Genomic DNA, 20,763 nt, shown 5'->3' with positions numbered 1-20,763 from the left:
TTTGGGGTGTCTTTGTTTATTCCCGCCCATTGTTCAGGCCACGTTGTTTGACTGTTTGTTGGATTGTTTGTTTTCCACGCACTTGCATGTCGACAGTCTGGGCCAGAGGTATAAATCGCTTGGATTTATTAAATTAAATTCATTAAATCTCATGGCTTACCAGTAAAAAAGTTTGTTAATATTACTCAAACATTCATTGATATATTTTCCATTTCATTAACATTATGTTTATCCATAAATAAATGGAGAAAGTAATGCTATTATTCCAATAAATGCTTTTATAATAAAAGCTTATTAAAAAACAATGTCATTTGTGTTTTTAAATTAAATGCTTATAAGGTATTTCTTATTGATTTTTAATAAAGAAATAAATACTCAAAATATTAAATAAGAATTCCACAAAATGAAACCAATTAATGCATCATAGTTGCCAGGAAAAGTGAAAGCATTACCAATTATTTAAATTGAGTTAATAACTGACTTAAGTTATGCGGTAATTATTCCAAACACCGTGGTTATATCATTCCCTTATCGCCCTGCACTTTTCTTTAATGAACAAACACGGTCACCCATTTACATAGCTAATTTCTTTGGATTGTTCACGCCCACAATTAAACCAATAATTTGGAGCTATAAAAGTGAGCTAAATACCTGTTGTCTTTCGAGCGGAATACCTAGAATTCAGTTGTGAAACGCACTGTACCTGACTGTTTGTTCTGCTCCCGCTGCTTTTGTTGGCTGAGATATCTGACTGCGAAACAATGCCCTCTGAGCTTTGATTACTTTGTCATTTTCGTTTGGGCTCCCTGGTCCGGATCTCGCGACTCGACCCGGGTCTGGGTTTTTCGGAAAACTTAATTCGATTGGCTGGAGCCTTTGTTAATGCAGCCCGGCCAGTCTGTGATTATCACTATTAGTATGTACCAATCAAGGTTTCGAAAATGTGCGCATTTGAACAGTCAGAACTTTCAGGCGTCATCGAACTGCTAATGACTGACATTGGACACACGAATCGAAAATGAAATCGAAGTTGAAAATGAAATAAAATATATGAGTTTAAGTTTAAGTAACAGGTTAATAACTGCATGCGCCTGCAGTTTGGAAATGCTATGCCGAAAACGAGTTCATTTAAATATATGCGGGTCCAGTTCGATATTCGCTTAAATTTGAGCCAACTTTGGGGTAAATTAAACAAGTTCAAAAATTCTGTAATTCATTTGTTATTGCAGCCTTTGCATAGTTGCGTTCACCTCATTCCCTGCTGCACTTACTTTCCAAAAATTTGAATTTTATTAAATTTTATTTGAGTTTGACTCTCATTGGGTGTTCGGTTTCATATCTCTACGGTTTTTTGTTTTTCCTTCGTGTTTTTGGCCTGTGTCAACAGGTGCGTCTGGCACTTCATTAGAAATTTCACTGACGCGCTCCACTCCTTTCTTCCCATCTCCCTCTCTGTTCTGATTCTCTAGTCCTATCCTGTTTTCTCTGGTCTGCCAGGAAGGAACAAAGTTTTAATTAAATTTCGAGCTTTACTGGAGCGAAATTTACTTATATATATTTGATTTTTAGTAGCCAAGAAACAGTCGCATGGCTACCGCTTTGGGGCTCTTGTAATTGGCTTTATGGTTTTCGCTTCCCATTCATCTAGCTCGAATTAAAGGAATAATTTCCCGAAAGTTCTGTTGGGGCGGTTAGAGCTGAATGGGTGTCCAGATATTCAATTAAGGGATTATCTGTGTCGCTGAAAGGGACTGAAACTGCACTTCTTTTCACTATAAATTTTGGTTTAAAGTGGGCGGCATTTGCTCCTAAGCGGTTTATGTTTTAACAACTGATTAGCAGCTTACTTTATTTAGTTGAAAATTTAACTTATAGAAATGTTAAATGACATTATCCTAGATCCTACATCTAATACACAGAATTAAACCAGTTTAAGATCTGATTTACTTACTAATTTATTTCCCATTTTTTTTCTCTTCCGACAGATAATTAGGAAACATTTACCTGGCCAAGATGGATGACCCCAAAATAATGAACATCATGAACGGCATGAAATCGCTGGAAGATCATTGTCAGCTCATAAATGACGTGAAGGGTGAGTGACCAGTAAAAACACCGAAAAAATGCAAACAAAAAATCCGACCCAAGATCAAGTACCGCACAACGCAAAAGCCCGGCCACAAACCAGGAAAAATAAAAGGCATTTATGTGAAATATTACATTAGCGGGGGATGTTGCTGGCCTCAGGGAAAGTTGGGGTTCTGGGAGGGGGTTTAAAAACAAAAATTTGTTGAAATTGACAAATTATGTGACAGACTTTTGTCTCCCGCCCATAGAATCCGAAGAGCCAACAACAATTGTTGACAATTCACTCAAAGTGGGGACCCCCGTTGTTGTTTCTGTTGGCTCCAGTGGTGTGGGTGGTGCTGCTGGTGGGGCTTTAACTGTGGCTGTGGCTGTTGCTGTTGCTGTTACTGTTGGTGTTGGAGTTAGCGTTGAACAAATGCCCCAAAGCGCTCGAAAAGCTTTAAACGCCGCACTCCAACTCCCACTCGAGTCACTCCAAGTGAGGCTCAATTTCGCCGCGTCCACGGAACAATGATGGCCTGGCTGGTTGAGTGCTGTCTTTCTGATGGGATTTGGGTGGGTGCTGCTCACGGGGGGTGGTGCCTTACACATTTTCAGTTTAAGGTTTTTGGACGAGCGCGAGGCGATGCAAAGTGCGCTTGAGTTGCATTTAAGCCAATTAGCATAGGTAAACAAAACATTTGAGTGAGCCAGCCAAGTGCTTGTGGTTGAGTGCGGCCTCGGGCAAGGAATTTGCTCCAAGGAGAGGGTGGTGCTTGGGCGGTTGGATGTTCGGATGGTTGTATGGTTGGATGGCTGAATGGCATAGCGGTGGCTTGCCATTGGGCAGGAGCTGTTGCCGGTGTGTCAGCTCTAGGTGTCAAGTTGTATTTGTATGAATGTGTTTGTTATGCCTCAGCCTCCGGGAAGAGGATGAAGGGCCGGCGGCGGCACATCCTCCTCGGCAATGTTGCATTTATTATGCAATTATCAAGTGGCAATTGTGCATGGGTGTCGGATAGGATACCAGAATGTGTGCTTGTCTGTATGGGTCCCTGTTCTCCGAATGACAGTGATTTACGCCGACGATTGGCAATTAGGCAGCTCGAGATGAAGGCTAAGGCGAAGAGGGCCATCTCAAGATGAAATGCCATTCAATAGAGGAATGTCGAGAGCCCTGGCACTGAACAAAATATACTAAGTTGTAGTCAAGAATAGGAAAATTAAATCAAATCATCTCAAAGTTCTTTTTAATAAGTTAATCTGTAACATAATTACTGATAATTTCGGTCATTAATAAGCTATTTACTTCTAGTTAAGCAAGTGTATATTTCTAAATGACAATGATAAATTTGCCATTTGACCAACGTTTTTCTGCCAGTCTAGTTGGCCACACACGTGTAGCATATGCAACTGTGCGTGTGTCAGTATTTTAGGCGTGTGTGCGTTTTAGACAATAGATGAATGGCTCGACGAGCTGCTAACTTGCAAATATTTATGAGTGGCCCAGCAAGTGGCAGGCAACGGCAACCGATGCCGCAAACAACAATGTGGGCAGAGATGGATGGCCTCCATAGGGGGAGGTTGATGGAGGGTGGGCTAAAGGAGGTTGTGAGACCCATTGGCAGGCGGCGTTGAAACGTCAAGTGTTGTTGCCGTTTTGGCACTTTGGCAAAAATGCAGCCAGGAGCTAACCTCCTGCCCTCCCAACTATGTTTCTACGTTCGTATGTATGTCTGTATGCATGTCGAGTGTTTGTGGGTCTGTCTCTGCTCTGCTCTGGCTGCGTTTGTATGGGTGTCAGTATCTGTGTGTGGCGTGAATTATGCGCAATTCAAGTGGCATTTGATGCGCATTTAAATTCGTGACGGGGCTTCAAGTTGGTGGCAAACAAACCGAGTCGAAGCAAAGCAAACAGATGGTTTGGTGTGGTGTAGGGCTGCCCTACTGAGCCCACCACAGCCACTACCAATGATGCGCATCAAATTGGCTAATTGTTTAATGACTGTTTGCATTGATCTCTTCCCCAGACGAGTCGCCCATGCAAATGTTCTACAAGGATAAGGGCGTCTTCCTCACTGGAGGCACAGGATTCTTTGGCAAAAGTAAGTTCCACTCGACTCCCAGTACGTGACTGGAATTCCGACCACTCATTTACCCCATCTCTCATCTCGCTTCGTCTCGTCTTGTGTCCCCCAGTTATCATCGAGAAATTGTTGCGCGTCACGGAGGTGGGACAAATCTATTTGCTGATACGCACCAAGAAGGGCAAGGATGCCTTCGCTCGCATTGAGGATCTGTTTAATGATCCGGTAAGTGATAGAGAAGGCCTAGTAGTAATTGATTTTCGTTCTCAGACTAATTGATTTCCGCTTGGACAGGTCTTTGCCAAGATGAAGCAGGTGAACCCAAAGTACCGCTGCCAGATCACCATCATTAGCGGTGATTGCTCTCTACCTGGTCTGGGGATCAGTCCCGATGAACGCGAGACAATCCTGGAGAACGTCAATATCGTCCTGCACAGTGCCGCCACGGTGCGATTCGATGAGAAACTCAAAATGGCCATTGCCATCAATGTGCACGGCACTAAGGAAATCATTAAGTTGGCCAAAGAGATTGTCAACCTAAAGGTTAGTCTGGAACTTTCGATTTCTAGCGTATACTCAGACAAAAAATTTAGTGAAATTTTGCTTATCCCGATTTTCTCGTTAAAATGGCAGCATTACATCCATAACTCAGATAATAATGCTCCAAATACGGAATTTCATACCTTATTGAGCTTGTTTTTTAATTCATTTGAGATTTGCATTCGCAGTTGAAAATGTAAAATTTTAGCCATATTTCGCAAAAAAAGATGATGGTACCCCTTGTCGAAAATGCGAAATCTGGCTTTTACCGATTTTCCCCAAACTGCTGTAGGTTTGTTCCCATAACTAAGCCAATAATGGTCCAAAAATGGAATGTCATACCTCGTTCAGCTCGTTTTCTAATTCCTAGTCAAACTGTATTCACAGTTCAAAATGTAAAATTTTAGCCATTTTTTTGCAAAAAAGAAAATGCGAATATATTTAGTCCCGATTTTCTCCTCAATATGAAAGTTTTACTTCCTTAACTACGCCAATAGTGGTCCAAATATTGATTGTCATACCTCGTTAAGCTTGTTTTTCAATTCCTATCAAATCTGGATTCAAAGTTAAACATGTAAAATATTGGCAATTTTTCGCAAAAGAAGATGATGGTACCCCTTATCAAAAATGCAAAATTTGGTTAAAAAAAATATTTTTTTTAAACCAGTATGGAAATAACAACTTTGCAGTAGAGTTAATCTTTTATTTGGTTGGCTCAATTTAGCCAAGTTATTAATAACATTTCGATCTTAATCTTCCCAGGCCCTCGTCCACGTCTCCACAGCATTTGCGCACTGCAACTTGCGGCATATTCAGGAGAAGTTCTACAGTGGCACTATGAGCGGCGAGAACGCCTTTAAGCTGAGTGAGTGCCTCGATGAGCACACCCTTAATACCCTGACGCCGACCATCATCAAGGGATATCCAAACACATATACCTTTACCAAAGTACTGGCCGAAAATGTAGTGCAACAGAGCGCCCAGAACCTGCCAGTCACCATCTTCAGACCGGGCATTGGTGAGTGAGATTTTTATATTCAAATTAAACATTTTATATGTAATATTTATCTTTGCTTCAGACCTTGCACATAGATTTTGCTTTGAACAAGTTTGTTTAGTTAAAATTAAATAACACTTTCTAGAGTCATCGTTTTGTAATGAAATCTTTCATTAAGGAATTTACGTTCTCAGTACTTATTCTTAGTCAGTCAAGCTGCAATGTTAAATGATTTGCTGATTTCAAACTGGTTTCAGAGAGTGTTAAAAGATATGTCTAAAAATGGTCTGAGAACATGTTTCTTATAGAACAATATTAAACATTCATTCTATATACATTTACAGTGATCACCACTTACCGCGAACCGGTCACTGGTTGGATCGACAACATGTACGGACCCTGTGGAGTCATCGTGGGAATCGGATCCGGAGTTCTAAGAGTCTTCACAGGCGACATGGATAACAAGGCACACATTGTCCCAGTTGACATGTGTGTGAATGCACTTCTGGCCAGTGCCTGGGATATAGCGCGAAACAAGTAAGTAAACATATAAATCTATTTTTTTAAAAGATAATTAATATATAATTGCCATAACAGATATGAGACTCCTCCGATTTACAATTATGTCCCGGATGCCGAGAACATGGTCACCTGGAGGCGCTATATGGAGGATGGCTTTGAGTACGGCTGTGACATCCCGATGCGGAAATCCATCTGGTATCCGCGCTTCACCATTGTGCCGCACATGTGGCAGTACCACATCCTGTGCTTCCTCTACCACACATTGCCCGCCCTGGTCATGGATGCCATCATGGTGATAATTGGCAAGAAGCCCAGGTAGGTTTTTTATTATTTATTTTAATTGCAAAATAATAATTTCTGATTTTTCCACAGAATGATGAAGATCTACCGCAAGATCCACAAACTGAGCAATGTCCTCAAGTACTTCAGTTCGAACGAGTTCCGCTTCGATAACGACAATGTCAGAAAACTCACGGAAAAGTTAGATAATCGGGACAAGCGACTGTTCTCCTTCGATATGCGAGATCTTGACTGGACCAACCTGTTCCGCGTCAGTCTCTACGGACTGCGTCTGTATGTGGTCAAGGATGATCCCAGCAATATTCCAGAGTCCATCAAGCGTTACGAGAGGTGTGTTGTTTGCTGTCATTTTTAGTTACAATTTTATTAATTTATTTTATATTTCAGATTGAAGGTCCTGCACTACACGACACTGGCTATTTTCTACGCTTTAGCTGGCTGGGCGCTGTATGCCCTGGTCAAGTTGTTTTTATAGGACCTGTTAACTCTATCTTTCGTATTCATTATAGGGCATATATCTTCTAATCCTCAATCTTTCGGCGCACCCTCTTCTAACATTTCCGTTTCCGCAATAGTTGTTAGTTATAGTTGTACGTATCGTATATATCGTTTGTATGTTTGTACCATAACCATATGCCCATAGTCATATGTTTGAAACGCTTTATCCGAATCTTGTATAGCTTAGTTCGTACGTCTCTAAATGTAAATTTGCTAAAGTTGATGGCGTAATGTGGATGTAGATGATCGATTTAAAGTACAATAAAAACTGCTTCACATTTTGTTTGGGAATCGTTTACTGGCTTTCTTTTTAATTTAATTTATATCATTTCGCGATGCGAAACCTGACAGGAATTGCATTAATTAAGCAAATTGCATGTTCATTTGACAACCGTTTGAATGTGTGTGTTCCCAAGTTTATTTTATCGCAATTTAAACTAACATAAAAGTAGGTCAAGAGCTCAAACAAGTCCAAACCCTTTTTGGATTTTATAAAACAAACATATGAAAACATTTAAAACGAAACCAATTTAAATAGTGCAAGTTGCTCAACAAGTCGTATACTTAATATACAAACAAGGATACATTTCACTGTTTAAAGTATGAGCCAGACCGCCTTTAATTGAAACTGAAACGAATTTCATTTTATCATTGCGAGCATTGAATTGAAAAGCTCTTTTTAAATGAGTGCTTAAATTGCTCACCAGTGCGTATGCTTAATAAATGTTGCCTGACTCTTAAATACATGTATTTTTCGGTTTTCCCGGCAGGTTTCACTCAACGTTAACCTTCAACTTCATTCCCCGCTCTATTGAGGCAGATTCTTATGACTCCTCTGTCTGCGATTTCTATGGGATCAAGTGTCGGAGAGTTTCTCAATTGACTGAACGTATAAGCCTGGACTGAGACTTGTTGGAAAAATATAAAGAGGCAGTAGGGGGAGCAGGGGGAAATGGGAATGAGCACAAATTGAAAACAATAAGATTCGTTTGATTTACACACCAGCTTAAAATCGGAATATTTTATTGCATATTTCCGGGCGTGTTTGTGTGCGAAGAGCAAAAAGAGTCGTAAAAATAATGCCCAGAGGTAGCTTATCAAATTGCGAACAGCAGCAGTCCGATGCAAAATCCTGTAAGGCGCTTTATCGCTTTACGCTCGCACACAAACACACTTTTTTCTTTCTTTATTTGATACGTTTTTTTGTATTTTTTGGTTTTGCTGTTAGTGTATGTATACGTGCATAAATAAATCCGCACATCGTATCGTATCGCTTTGCATTGCAGCACTCGCATTCGTATGATTTCAAAATTAAAATCACAGCATAACCCAATCAGCCTCCACAGTTCCTGTGAAGAGGCGCCAAGCTGAAGCCAAAGCCAAAGCCTGACGCCTCTTCCCCGCTCTCTGAAGGTCCCTCCTGGTCCTCCTGCTCCTCATTTCAGGACCTGCTCCCCCAGCCCTTTCCCTGATTCGGATTTCTCCTCCTGCTCACAGCTCATTCCCAATACAGCCATAAAACTCTCGCATACTCATCAAACATACACGAATAAGTAAGGGACGGGCAAGGGCTAAAGGAGTGGGAATTCTGCTAACGTGCACTGAGAAAATATATAGGGAATACAAAATTTGCTGCAGCTCTTAGAGAGGTGCATTTAATATACCACAGAAAAACCTAAAACTTACTTAAAAACTTCTGTAAAAATATGATTTAAATTTCACAAATTCTTCCCGAGTTCAAGGTTCTCAACTTCTCAATTTCAAATACATTCCTGACCAAACTTAAAAACTACATTTTTTGTGACTGTGTGCCATTAAACAAGGAGTTGGGTGCCAGGGCGTTTGGCGGTTGCCTTCGCACATTCTGTGAAAAATGTTTGTCAAACCGCAGCGAGCGTGGCGCGCAATGATTGAAGTCGCTGCCATGCGGATTCCACTGCTGCTGCTTCTGCTGTTTCTGCTTCTGCAGATGTTGCTAGTGATGCTGCTGTTGGTGCTGCTGCTGCTGCTGTTGCTACTGCGGCTGCTGCCATTACAGTTGCTGCTGCCAAATCTCCCATGTAGATTTTTCAACAGAAATTGCCACAGCGTTGCGGCGCGCTGTACCAATTAAAGTGAGCGTGTGACTGTGACTTGGAGTGTTTCGTAGACGAGACCATAACTCCCCGATACGCTGCCACTGCTGCATAAATTTATGGCCACATTCAGTAGCACACAGCCATACACACACATATATTAAAACATATATATTCTATATAGGGACTGACTGGCTGGCCAGAAATTGCAAGCGTCGCAACACGAACGAGCGAGCTGAACATTGAAAGACCAAACAATCTCAATCTCTCAAATTAGATTTTCAGAAAAATGCACCTCTGGGAAATGCACAATGAAAAAGCAACTGGCCTCAAACACACTCACACACATAGACACACATCAAATCGGAGTCTTACGCGCACTCACACACGCACACTTCGGCTGATTAAACGAAGTTAAACGAAAGGAGGAAAGCTTTCAGAGAATGTTTTTGGCTCTCTCTCTGTGTCGGTTGTTTTCGGGTCTTTCGCTCTCGAAAGAGAGAGAATACGAATACGAATACGAGTCCTCTCACGTAGCTGGACCATAATAACGGTACATGAAGTGCATGCTTATTCAAGGGTTGTTCATTCGTGAAATTAATATTGCGGCAACCGTCGCAGCACGCGCGCCTCAATGTTTATGTTGCTCCTGGCGCTGTTGTTGGTGTTGCTGTTGCCGCTTTAGATGTTGCTGCTGTGTCGCGAATGTTGCTGTTGCTGTTGCTATTGTCGTAGATGTTGCCGCTGTGCATCCGATGTTGCTGTCGTGGCAGGGCATATTGTAACGCTTTTTATGGCCGCTCTGCACTTTGTTATGCTTTCGATGCCTTGTATTATTATACACAGGGAAAATGGGCTTGGATGTTAGAAATGATAAGAAATACTATCTAAACAATAAATATCTCTGAAACCTAACGCTGTACTAAGAAAGGTCATACAAAGAAGTCAATTTATAAAATACCCAAAATATTACTTCACTTCCTAAAAGTAGGCAACAGAATATTTCATTTTGAATATAAAAAACAAAAATTCAAAATTTTGACAATAGAAAATCTAAATAATTATACCTTAAACATTATAATAGTTTCCCATACATATTATCCTCACAGTTTGTTTAGTTGCAATTGAGTTTCTGCTTTCTGTAGTGTTCCATAGCCCATCGTTCCGCTCTCTCTTTGCCGCTCTCTCAAGAGCTCTAGCTCTCTTTTTAATATCCTTTTCGTTTGTGTGTGTGTGTGTTAGCCGGCATGCGTTTATTTGTCTGCCTCATTGCCATTGCCCTCAGACCATTATCAGATTTTGTAATAGCTTTACGTTTATTACTTTCTTACTCTTTTTTTTGCGAAGCGAACCTTTTTAATTTCGTTTTTGGTATTTTTTGCTGCTATTTTGGCAAACGCTCAGCAACTCCCCTTTTTAACCCATTCTTTGGGCTGAAGCTTGTGATTTGCCGTTTTTGCTTGTTGTCGCGTCAATTAAAAAGTAAAGTTGGCTCGGAGTCTGGGATTCGAGGTGGTGGGGATTTTTAGTTTCCAGAAAGCAAAAGCAGCATACGGTTATTTAGCCACATCCCTCTCGTTCACTTCACATGCTGTTTGCTGGCACTGTGTTTGTTTGCCTTCTGTTTGCAGTTCGCTTGGGCTATAATTATTTAACGTTGCCTTGTCACTGTCTGCTCCTCTTTCCGCTTTCTGTTTCCCCCCCTTGGAACATCCCGCAGCGCTATCCTCTGAATCCTTTTGCCACCTCGGCTCCTGTTTCTGTTTCCTTCTTTAGTTTAGCGCTCGCGCGCGCTCTTGTAATAATATTTTAAATTAATTACAACAAACATGCATTTGCTTCCCTGTGAGGGTGTTTGTGTCCCTGTTTGTCTGTGTGTTGGTGTGTGTGTATATGTGGGGGAAGCCCCTTTCTTTACAGACTGTTTGTTTGTGTGTGTGCGTGTGGGGCGTGCTTTTGTGCTGCTGCCTGTTTTGTATGAAAAGTGAATTAAGGCGAATTTAGCGCGCGTCGGCCACGTCCAAAGTGCATTTGTATTAGGGATGGGCGCGTGACCTCGTTCGTGCCCGAGAACGTGATTGGATCGCAGCGAATTGAATCGAATTGAAACGAGGAGGAGCTAGGCGAATCGAATTGCGGCAAGGATCCGGATTCCGGAGTGATTTTGAACGATTGCCCACAATCAGACTTAAGTTGTTTGAAAACGTTTTGCGAAATGACAAATCTGTGAAGGGATTTGCTTTACTCTTTTGAGATAAATAACTTTTAAGGTATAGATGTTCATTTTAAAAAAATTACGTATACGCCCTGTTGAAGGTGGGTTCATTTTTTACCAGGCATATCAATTGATTTAATTTGTTGATTTATCATTTGCGTATTTTTAGGAAACCTCTGCAGCATCTGAAGTGGTTATTAATTACATTTCTCCCAACGTTATTAAATTACAAAGCACATCGGCAACCACATTTTTTGTTGGACATTCGATATGTCAAAATCAAAGCGCAGATAAACACAAAAAGCGCTGATGAAATTGTAATAAATTTGTGCGCTGGCAAAAGCTTATCCTGAATTGAATCATCGTATTGCAAATGATGAGCAGACTAGTTTGGGCTGACAGAGTTTGTGTTTAAATTAATTGCTTAATTTCTTCAAAAAAAGGATCCTGGACCATCTCTAGGGGCAGAGTGCATTTGTAAGTCCTGCTTCGTCATCGTCGCTAACTTTATCCTTCGCTGGCTGCACTAACACACTCCTGCACGTACACACAAACATACTCACATTGGCAGACATATCTACTTAGATGACGACACTTTCGCTGGGACAGTGTGTTAGTGTGTTTATGGTAGGTCCTTCAATTCAATGAAACGACCACGCCTACCAAGGACCAGCGGCCCCTTTCGAATGACTCACGCACACTAATACAATCCCTATCCAAGGATAGAAAGAGATCCCCGAGCATTTGGCATTGTCTATTAGTATCTCGTTTGCGCTTCTGTTTTCTGTTCTAGTGCTTCTTTTGAAGTTTTCGCTTGCATTCGCATTTTAATTTGAAGTGCATCATTTCTGTTCTGCCGTCTGAGTCTGCGGCCACAAACACACACAAATACAAACACGAACACGGTCCCACAAAATACACATACACATACACATTCACATTCACCAAGGAAGCCACCACAGACAAACAAACACAGAGACAAACAAAAAAGTGCTTATGCTCATTCATTCATTTCATTTCCCATTACAACCCAGGAGGAGCTCTCCGCATCAGGATCCACCTGGCTCTCCTGCTCGTTATATGTACACCTGAGGCTGAAAAAATAGTTCTCGCAGTTCCGCAAGATGTAATATTACTTAATAAAACTATAATTGTAATAAAATTGTTTTTATTTTACATCAATTCGAATCTCTTTTAATGTAATTATTCCTTCTCTCGATCGGCTAAATACCAAAAAAAAACCAATTTTATATATTTCTTTAATGCTATTATCTTGCCAATGGGTAAATGTGTGTGTTAGCCACCAGCGCGGGTATATGTGTGTTTGTGTGGCCCAGAAGGGAGAACGCTGAACGGTGAGCGCAGCAACCAAACAAAAATGGTTAAAAAGCAAGCCAAGCCAAGCAGGGCCAACAAGAACAACAACTTCCCAACCGCCACTTGCCACTACTTTATGCCACTTCAACGCAACTCAATTGCTTTCTTTGCCTTTATGAAACTCTATGCGTGTGTCCTCCATCCTCTGCCATCCGCCCTCCCTGTTTCTCCCAGTGTACGGTTTTATTAAAATACTCCTCCAACTCTTCGCCTTTGCCATCACTTGTCTGACTCTATGCCTTCTTATTTTTTCTTCAGCATTTTTGTTCTTGCAAATAATGAAAAGTGCCGCACATAAAATTTGCACAAATTATTCCGCAGCTTCCACTGCTCCTCCCCCATTTCCAGTCCCTCTACAACGCTTCGAAGCCAACTGGGTCTTTCTTGTTTTTCGCATTTTGTATTTTGCCAACGCTTTACTTCTTTATTTACGCCAAATGCATTGAAAAAATAAATAAAATTATAAATGAAAGCAGGACGCGTCTTGTTTGGTTTTTCCTTACTTTTTCTGTTATTTTGTTATTTTATTACTGTGTATTCCCCTTTGGTTTCGCTTTCGTCCTGGCAAGCCAGCCAACAATAAGAACCGAAAAATACAAAAATACAAAACTGATGCACAGCCAGCTAGTGCAAAGAGGGGATGCGGGTGGATGACTGAGGGGGTAAACAATGGGGAAAAAGTAGAAATTTCAAGAGTGAAGTTTTGAAACTGTTGGATACCTGGTACATTATAATATATTAATTTCAAATGCATTTTTAAAACCAAAAAAAATAAACTTTTTGACAAGGGGTTTTAATCTCTAGAAAACACAGCTATCTTTAATAACATGCAGAATATGTTTAATAAATAAAAAGTTGACGCAACATTTGTGTGTTGCGCGGTTTTCGCACTTCGTTTTGCTTCAATCAGATAAACAAATATGTTTCCATAAAAACCGGGTTAAAAACTATATGATCGTGGTGATTTTTTGGTAAACTGGTATTTAAGCGAAAGCACAAAAATGTTTTCTGAAAAAATATGTAAATTAATATGCATTGATTGGGTCAACGGAAATTTAAGTTTTTGGGTTTTTCTCTTTTCTGACATATTTTTCAATTTGTTTAATGCATTTCATTAAGAAATATTAATTTTAGTTTAATTTCCAATTACTACGTATTAAGCTAACTTGATTTAATGAGAGCTTGAAAAGACTGCTGTTTCCTGAATCTAACTGAATATTAGATTGAGTATACCCTTGTTTTGAGCGAATTTCCGGGTAGCATTTGTGCGTGTGTCGAGGCTCCATCTCAGGGTGTTACAAATAGTGGAATAGTCCAACGTACGTCGTAAATATTTCAACTGCAACAACAGCAATGCGAGCGGCAACAACAGCGAGGCAGCTCCAGCAACCATAACGAGCACAAATAGCAAACAAGGAGCAGGCGACAAGGCGAGAAGGAGCCAAGGAGGCAGAGGGGCAGGGGAGACAGGGACGATGGGGGAGTGAAAGAAACAGCGAATCGATAGATTGCACCTGGTACATGCCACGCTACGCAGAAAGTGTCCCTAGTTGTCCCCAGATCCTTCGGAGTGAGCAGAACCTTTAACAACCTACGACACCAACAAAACCAGCAAACAACAATAATAACAAGCAGCGGCAGCAGCAACAAAAACAATAAAGAACCAAAAAGGCGCCCTCTATCGGAAGGTACACTGAGAGAAAATATAAGTGTTAACCAAGAATTGTTATGATGATAATGATAATGATGATGATAAAATTTTGCATTATCATCTTCGTATTATTTTTAAATATTTATTTTTTAACGCTGCGCTTAGTGAAGCTTAGAACCTTATTAAAAAAACTCGAATTTTAAATAAATTTTTACTGTGTAGCTGCAACTTTTGGCATCGCCTTCAACTTCTTCTCCTCTGTCGCCTTTTGGTCTCTGCTCAGCTTTGAGCTCAGCAGTTTTTGGGTTCCAATTCCCTGCCTCTACACCCCTCGTCACTTCCCCTGTCACTCGCCGTAGCCCACCCTAGCCCCACCTCTGCCAGTTCCTAACCCGCAATCCATGCGAAAATTTGAAGCGATTTATTTACTTTTTGCCATTGCCATTTGCCGTTTCCTCGTGTCGTTGTATTTGCCGCTTTGCTCGCACTCCAGTACGTTCTCCACCCCTTTTCCCCTTCAGCTCTATATCCTTCGGCTGGGCTGCTACTTCTTCTTCTTCTCCTGCTTTCTAGATGCGGTGCAGCTACAAATTGAGGCATATTGGAATGGAAGGGCACTAAAGTATTTGCCTTATTGATTTGACAGCATCGGATTCAATGTAGCGATAAGGTCATAATGGAAACGGATCTTTGAACCAGCGATTTGGGCAGTGTTCAGGGATCAGGAGATCGGGTTAAAAGTATCACTAACAGGGGTCGTAGAAAACGGAGATGGAAAACCCATTTTAACAAATATTATTGAATTATTCGCTGACAATTTTTTGTGCAGAAGTGCAAAAAAGCCGTCATAGACAGGGAAACCAATTAAAATTGTTAAATTTTTGAATAAATTACAAAGCTTTTAATTTAACTTTATTTGTCCAAGGACACTAATTAAGCATTTCGACTATATTTGGGTGAATAGACATGCTTTTTTTTAGGTTACCTATAACAGTGAGCTATGTAAGATTCCGATAATCACATGACATACCATTATATATCCTTTGGAAAATAATAAGCCTTAATATTGATTGAAAAAACTTTATTACTTTAATGATAAGCCACATTTTCCTAACCTAAATTGTTTAGTTTTTATAATTTCTTAATTTAGCATGATAATATAGATCCTTTCTTACAGGATATCCCTTGGGTCGTCTACCTATAACTTACAATAATAGTTGCGCTGGTTGTTTTCTACTTTATTGCACCAATGGTAATGGTCTTGTTTTTCATTTTTAACATTTTTCCATCCCCGTTTTTTGTTTGTTTGGATTACATCGCTGCCGTCGCCGTCGCTGCTGCTGCTGCCGCTGCCGTTGCCGTTGCCATTGCCGTCACACCGTCAATTCGTTCGCTTTTCCTTTTTTGGTTTTTCATTTTCATTTTCCATTTTATTTGGGCGCATTTGCAGCGTTATGACAAACAAGTGTCCATTTATTTGCCAAATTTAATGTTTCACCATTTTGCCAGGCCCTCGTCCTCGCCCTCTTCCCCGCCATCCTGCCGCTCCTTCGATCCTGTCTAGCTCCTCGTTGGTGACAAATTATCCTGCTTCGATTTCTCGGAGACTCCATCCATCCAGTACAGTGGCCGCCCCTGAACTCCCGATTTCACTACCAGCCAACCGAACCGGACAACTGTGACTTGAATTTAATAAAAACGGGCTAATGGGACACATTTTCTGTAGCTGCCACGCCTCCGACTACGCCTCCTTACACTTGAATAAAAGAGATTGATATTGCAGGATGATTAATTTGGTGATATTTCATTTTAATTTGAATCTGATATCAGCCTATCAACTTAAAATGTGCGAAATTATCATCTCTATGGTGTATAAAAGGTATCGGAAACGTCTTATCGGAAAACCTAACTTATCGGAAGTATTGATTTTAATCAATGGAGTCTCAATTTTTCCCTGTGTATCCAAAAAAAAAAACGCCAACTGTCGCCTATTTGATATCTCAACTCAGTTTAACTTGGGTCCCAGCTGAGCTCAGCGCTAAATATTTTTCAAATATTTAACAGCTTTTCGCGCCGAGCTTGCCGTTGGCTAATGCATAATTTATATGTAAGAAAAAATTTGTCATTAGGGAAGGCGGCGCTTTTCCGTTTTCAGTTTTCCCCTACTAATTGGCCAGGTGGTGTCGCTGGCTTGGGTACGGATATTTTCGTTAATTAGCTGTGATGTCATGTTTGAGTTTGAATCTCCGCCGCCTCGCGATTCTATCTGTACTTTGTGTTTGGCCAAAGGTATGATGCCATACAAACATATCACTTGTTTGTAAAACATTCTAGCCCCAGCCCCTCCTCGCCTACCCACGCACTTGCCACTGCCCCTCGTCAACGGATATGTCAGGCTAGGAGGCTAAAATTAATGAATAGATTATGATTAATGAGCGGCGACATCATTAAAATATATTTATATATTCAAATTGCGGTTTTGCTGACCGACCCTCGACTCGTCGTCTCGACAGGACATGAATGAAGGCAGGAGATGAGGGGAAGCTGCGGGGGCGGAGCTCAGAATCGAATGAATGCGAATGTCCTCTAACAACATACAGACGCACAAAGCCGCATAAAATGTTAAATCATTAGTTTAAATTGCCGCAAAAAGTTTGCGACGGACGGAGAGCATTTTCGCTTGGCTATTTACAAAATATGAAAACGTGAATGAGCTGAAAAAAAAGCAAAAAAAAATACAAAATACAAAACACGAGAAAAAAAATGTGCCGGAAAAATGAAAAACGAAAGCAAAGCAAGTGGAATCAGCGGCAAAAGACCAAGAAGATAAAAGCGCACGCATCCTTGAACTTTTATTTATTTATATCTGGATCTCTCCGTCGCACTCCGGCTCGTCCTATTCCTAGTCCTGTTTCCTGCCTCGCTCCTTATTGCTTTGTTTGTTTGTTTGCTTGTTTGCCACAATTCCGACCGCAAAAGCTGTTGGCTCGTCAGTGGAAGGGCGGTGGGGGAGAGCTAGGAAGTTGAGCTGGGTACGCTGGCATTTTTGCATATTGCCCATACGCAGCGTTGCCGCTGGTCAAAAGTTTGCACAACGCCGTTTGCTTTATTAAAAACTACCAAAAAATGAAAATAAAAGCGAGAAGGAACAAACTTTCGCCCCGGAATTATTTCAATTCTAATTTATTTTGTGTTTGCAGCGAAAAGGGTTGGGATGCGAGCATTTCTGGCTCGTATTTTCCGTATTTTTGTTTGTTCTGATCGTTGTCGCAGTTGGATAGCTGAATGATAATGACGATGCTACCAGGTCCAAGCACGGAGGACCAAGGACCGAGGACCAAAAACTGAGGGCCGAAATCAGGAACGTGGAGGACCAACGACCATCCGAGAGCGTTCTTCAAATGGAAAATGAGTTTTATGCGAGTGTAGTTAGACAATGACATGCACATAATTCAAGTTGCAACAGCAAAGGCTACAAATGCACTCAGCCGGAGCGTTCTCCCCTCCCGCTTTCACTTTATATCCGTCTCTGTCTCTGTCTCTGTCTCCATTGCCATCTCCTTTTGCTTCTCCATCTCCAGTGAATGACAGAAATTAACTATCAGTTGGAGCTGCAACTGAAGTGGAGTGTTGGGAGTTGAGAGTTAAGAGCTGACTGTCACTCAACCGGAGACCAACACGCCAACACACGCTCACACACACATACACACATACACAACAAGCTGCAAAGCTATCTTTGATTATGTGTCGCTTTTGGGAGACTTATCCATAAAGTGCCGGCAAGTGGCAAAAGTTATTTACACACGTTTGACCACTCCCCAATAACTGTCCAATTGGAGACCAATTAAGCCGGCTTTGGACAGCGCCCAAAAGTGTGCCACAAAATGTTGTTGTTTACCCAAAAATTTTGAAAAGATAATCGCTTATTAAATAAGCAAAGCAATTTTTGATTGATAAGGTTTAAAGTCTTAGGATTACTGCACTTACAAAAATACGAAACATTTCGACTTGAAACTTTTATAATCATTTATTTTTGGCCAGAGATGACCTCTTCATTTCTCCCCACATTTGCATATCAAATCAAAAGCACATCTAAATGTATTCCCAACTCAACTTTCTCTGCTGGCAATTAAATTCATTTTATTTTTAAAACACACTTTTTTCCAAGTGAAAGCAATCAGTAGCTGTAATTTAAAGACGCTTTTCATAAATAATTGATTGGGTCCATGGGATGAGTTGAGCTCTAAGTGCCACAAACAATGCAGCAGATATAACCACATTTACCCCCTCAGAAACCCCTCTGCCCCATCATACTGCTTGCCACAAATTTCCGCCGTCATAACATTTACAGTTGTTGCATTTTATAATCAAACTTGTTACTCGAGCTACTTTTGATTTAACGTCTGCCGGATGCCCAGCAACATGGCTCCCACAGCCCGCCCCGCCGCTCGTCAAAGTTTAACCCGACAGACTGAAGCCACAGCGAAATGAATAAGCTGTGCTCAACCCCCTGGCAACCCCTCTCAGGATACCTCCCTCTTAGACGTTAAACCGACTTCAGAATTAATCAAATCCCAGTCAGATGTTTCGCGCTGCCAAAAAACTTAAGCACAACAACACCGACAGCAATTTGTTGTTATTCTTGGCATTCGCTCAGTTTCACTCCTAACCCAAAAACCCCTTTCCGCTCTCCTGGCACCCCCTGTCCCTATCCTCCGCATTCAGCACTTTGGCAAAAGAGTTCGTTTGGGCGTCCCCTTTCTTTCATTCCATTGGCATAACGCACATTTACAAAATTATATTTGTAAACTTCACTTACCGGCAGCGAGTGGCCCTTCACAGATTCTTGACTAAGTCAGACTTTCAGCCCCCATCAAAACCTCCCACCCCAAAGACCCCGCCGCAGACACCCGCCCCTGGCCGTCTTTAATGTACAATGAAATTGGCGAAACTTGGCGAGCACATCACAAATATTAGCGCATAAAGATGATGATTTCATGACGATAATGAGGATGTGTGCGGGGTTTACTTGGGGTTGGATTAGCTGCGGAGGTTGGCCGAGGGGTGGAGGACTTCCAAGGGTGCCAAGGATTGTGAGGCTTTCGGCTTGACTGCTTCATTGGCGGGCATGTTAATGACGTTGTACCGATGATTTGATAGCCGCAGTCGAAGGAGCCAGAGCCAATAAGTTGGCCACCAATTCGTTCCTGCCTCGCCCGGTCTGGCCTGGTTTGGCCCACTAATGAACACTCAATTACAATGATGTACTGCCCCACCAGCCGGGTTCCCCCCTTTCCAGGCACTTCTATTCGGGGGCCGACCGATAGATTCATTAACATTTGACCATGAATCGAAAGAGTGGGGGTGGGTGGAAGACCTTGTCCTGGCCTCGTTTAATGAATCTCTATCGCGTTTTCGATGATGCGGCTGCTTTTGATGCGCTCTATATCCAGATCCATACCCTCAATACTCTCCCCTACACCGCCCTTCGAAACTTTCACCCACGTTGACACCGTGTGCCAAAACATTTTTCATCATCGTTCCAGACTCCAGCGTAATTAGACTTAATTCGCTGACATTCGACAGAAACAGCCAGCAGTCAACAGTTTCAATGTTTCGATTTTGTTCTTGTTTCTGGGGGAGGATTTCAATTAAGGCCGAGCTTAATAGGAATTGTATTCATTATTAGCTTATGCCTCGTTATGAGCCAAATGATTTTATGGCCATGCGATTCAATCTGGCGAATATTAGAGCGCGCACACATTATGTTGTATTAATAAAGTGATTATCTCTTATGGTGCTCGGGCGTGGAAAAATCATCATCATTTAAATACATAAGTTTTCCACAAGCTGGAAAAGTTTATTTCTGTTTGGGTCAGACTATGTTTGGGAGTTAAGTTAAGAGTGGGCAGGCAATTAATTAACCCCATGTTAACAGGGGCTTGAAAATTTACATGTGTTTGATAGATTAGGCAAGGATAATTGGGCATTAGGCCTGAAGTAGCAAGGCGTGAATGTGATTATACTCATGGAGATGTGACCTAATTGGATTGGTTAAGCATCACAGAACTTAAACGGGGTTAATCGCCATTTAATTAATTTACTTAACTTTTGATTTGTTTGTGTATAGTAGTTGTAGAAGTTCTTGGGTCAGCAAACAAGCTATTTAAGGAAGACCATTCTGATTGTAATCTTTAATCCCCTCCCGCGCTTAAGTAAAACCTGAAACTCTTAATGTGAAAACTTGGAGTCCCAAAGTGCCAGAAATTCATCTTGCCAATTTCCAGCTAAGCCATCAAGTTTTCATTACCTCGTCACAGGTTATAACCCTCATATGCGTAATGGCGGCACCATTTCGCTCCCTGTGGCCCCTCCGATTCCCCCTTTATCTTTATGATTTTCCTTCGCTGAATGACTGCAAACAAATTGTTTTT

The 20,763-nt window shown here is 41.3% G+C and overlaps 1 protein-coding gene across 1 annotated transcript in view; it reads left to right on the top strand.

Annotated features, from left to right (window-relative positions):
- The window catches only part of LOC108116068 (fatty acyl-CoA reductase wat), a 28,239-nt gene extending 20,937 nt beyond the window's left edge, over positions 1-7,302 (top strand). Inside the window, exons 2-10 of the mRNA XM_017227783.2 lie at positions 1,986-2,095; positions 4,098-4,172; positions 4,267-4,379; positions 4,449-4,697; positions 5,457-5,712; positions 6,036-6,228; positions 6,289-6,528; positions 6,586-6,843; positions 6,901-7,302. Of these exons, the coding sequence (XP_017083272.1) occupies positions 2,014-2,095; positions 4,098-4,172; positions 4,267-4,379; positions 4,449-4,697; positions 5,457-5,712; positions 6,036-6,228; positions 6,289-6,528; positions 6,586-6,843; positions 6,901-6,988 (1,554 nt within the window). The 5' untranslated portion in view covers positions 1,986-2,013 and the 3' untranslated portion in view covers positions 6,989-7,302. The remainder of the gene's footprint in view (positions 1-1,985; positions 2,096-4,097; positions 4,173-4,266; positions 4,380-4,448; positions 4,698-5,456; positions 5,713-6,035; positions 6,229-6,288; positions 6,529-6,585; positions 6,844-6,900) is intronic.
- The last annotated feature ends 13,461 nt before the right edge of the window (positions 7,303-20,763 follow it).

Source organism: Drosophila eugracilis, unplaced genomic scaffold (genome assembly GCF_018153835.1).
Source record: "Drosophila eugracilis isolate 14026-0451.02 unplaced genomic scaffold, ASM1815383v1 contig_616, whole genome shotgun sequence".
In the NCBI taxonomy this organism is placed as follows: domain Eukaryota; kingdom Metazoa; phylum Arthropoda; class Insecta; order Diptera; family Drosophilidae; genus Drosophila; species Drosophila eugracilis.
This window is presented reverse-complemented; position numbering and strand designations above follow the sequence as displayed.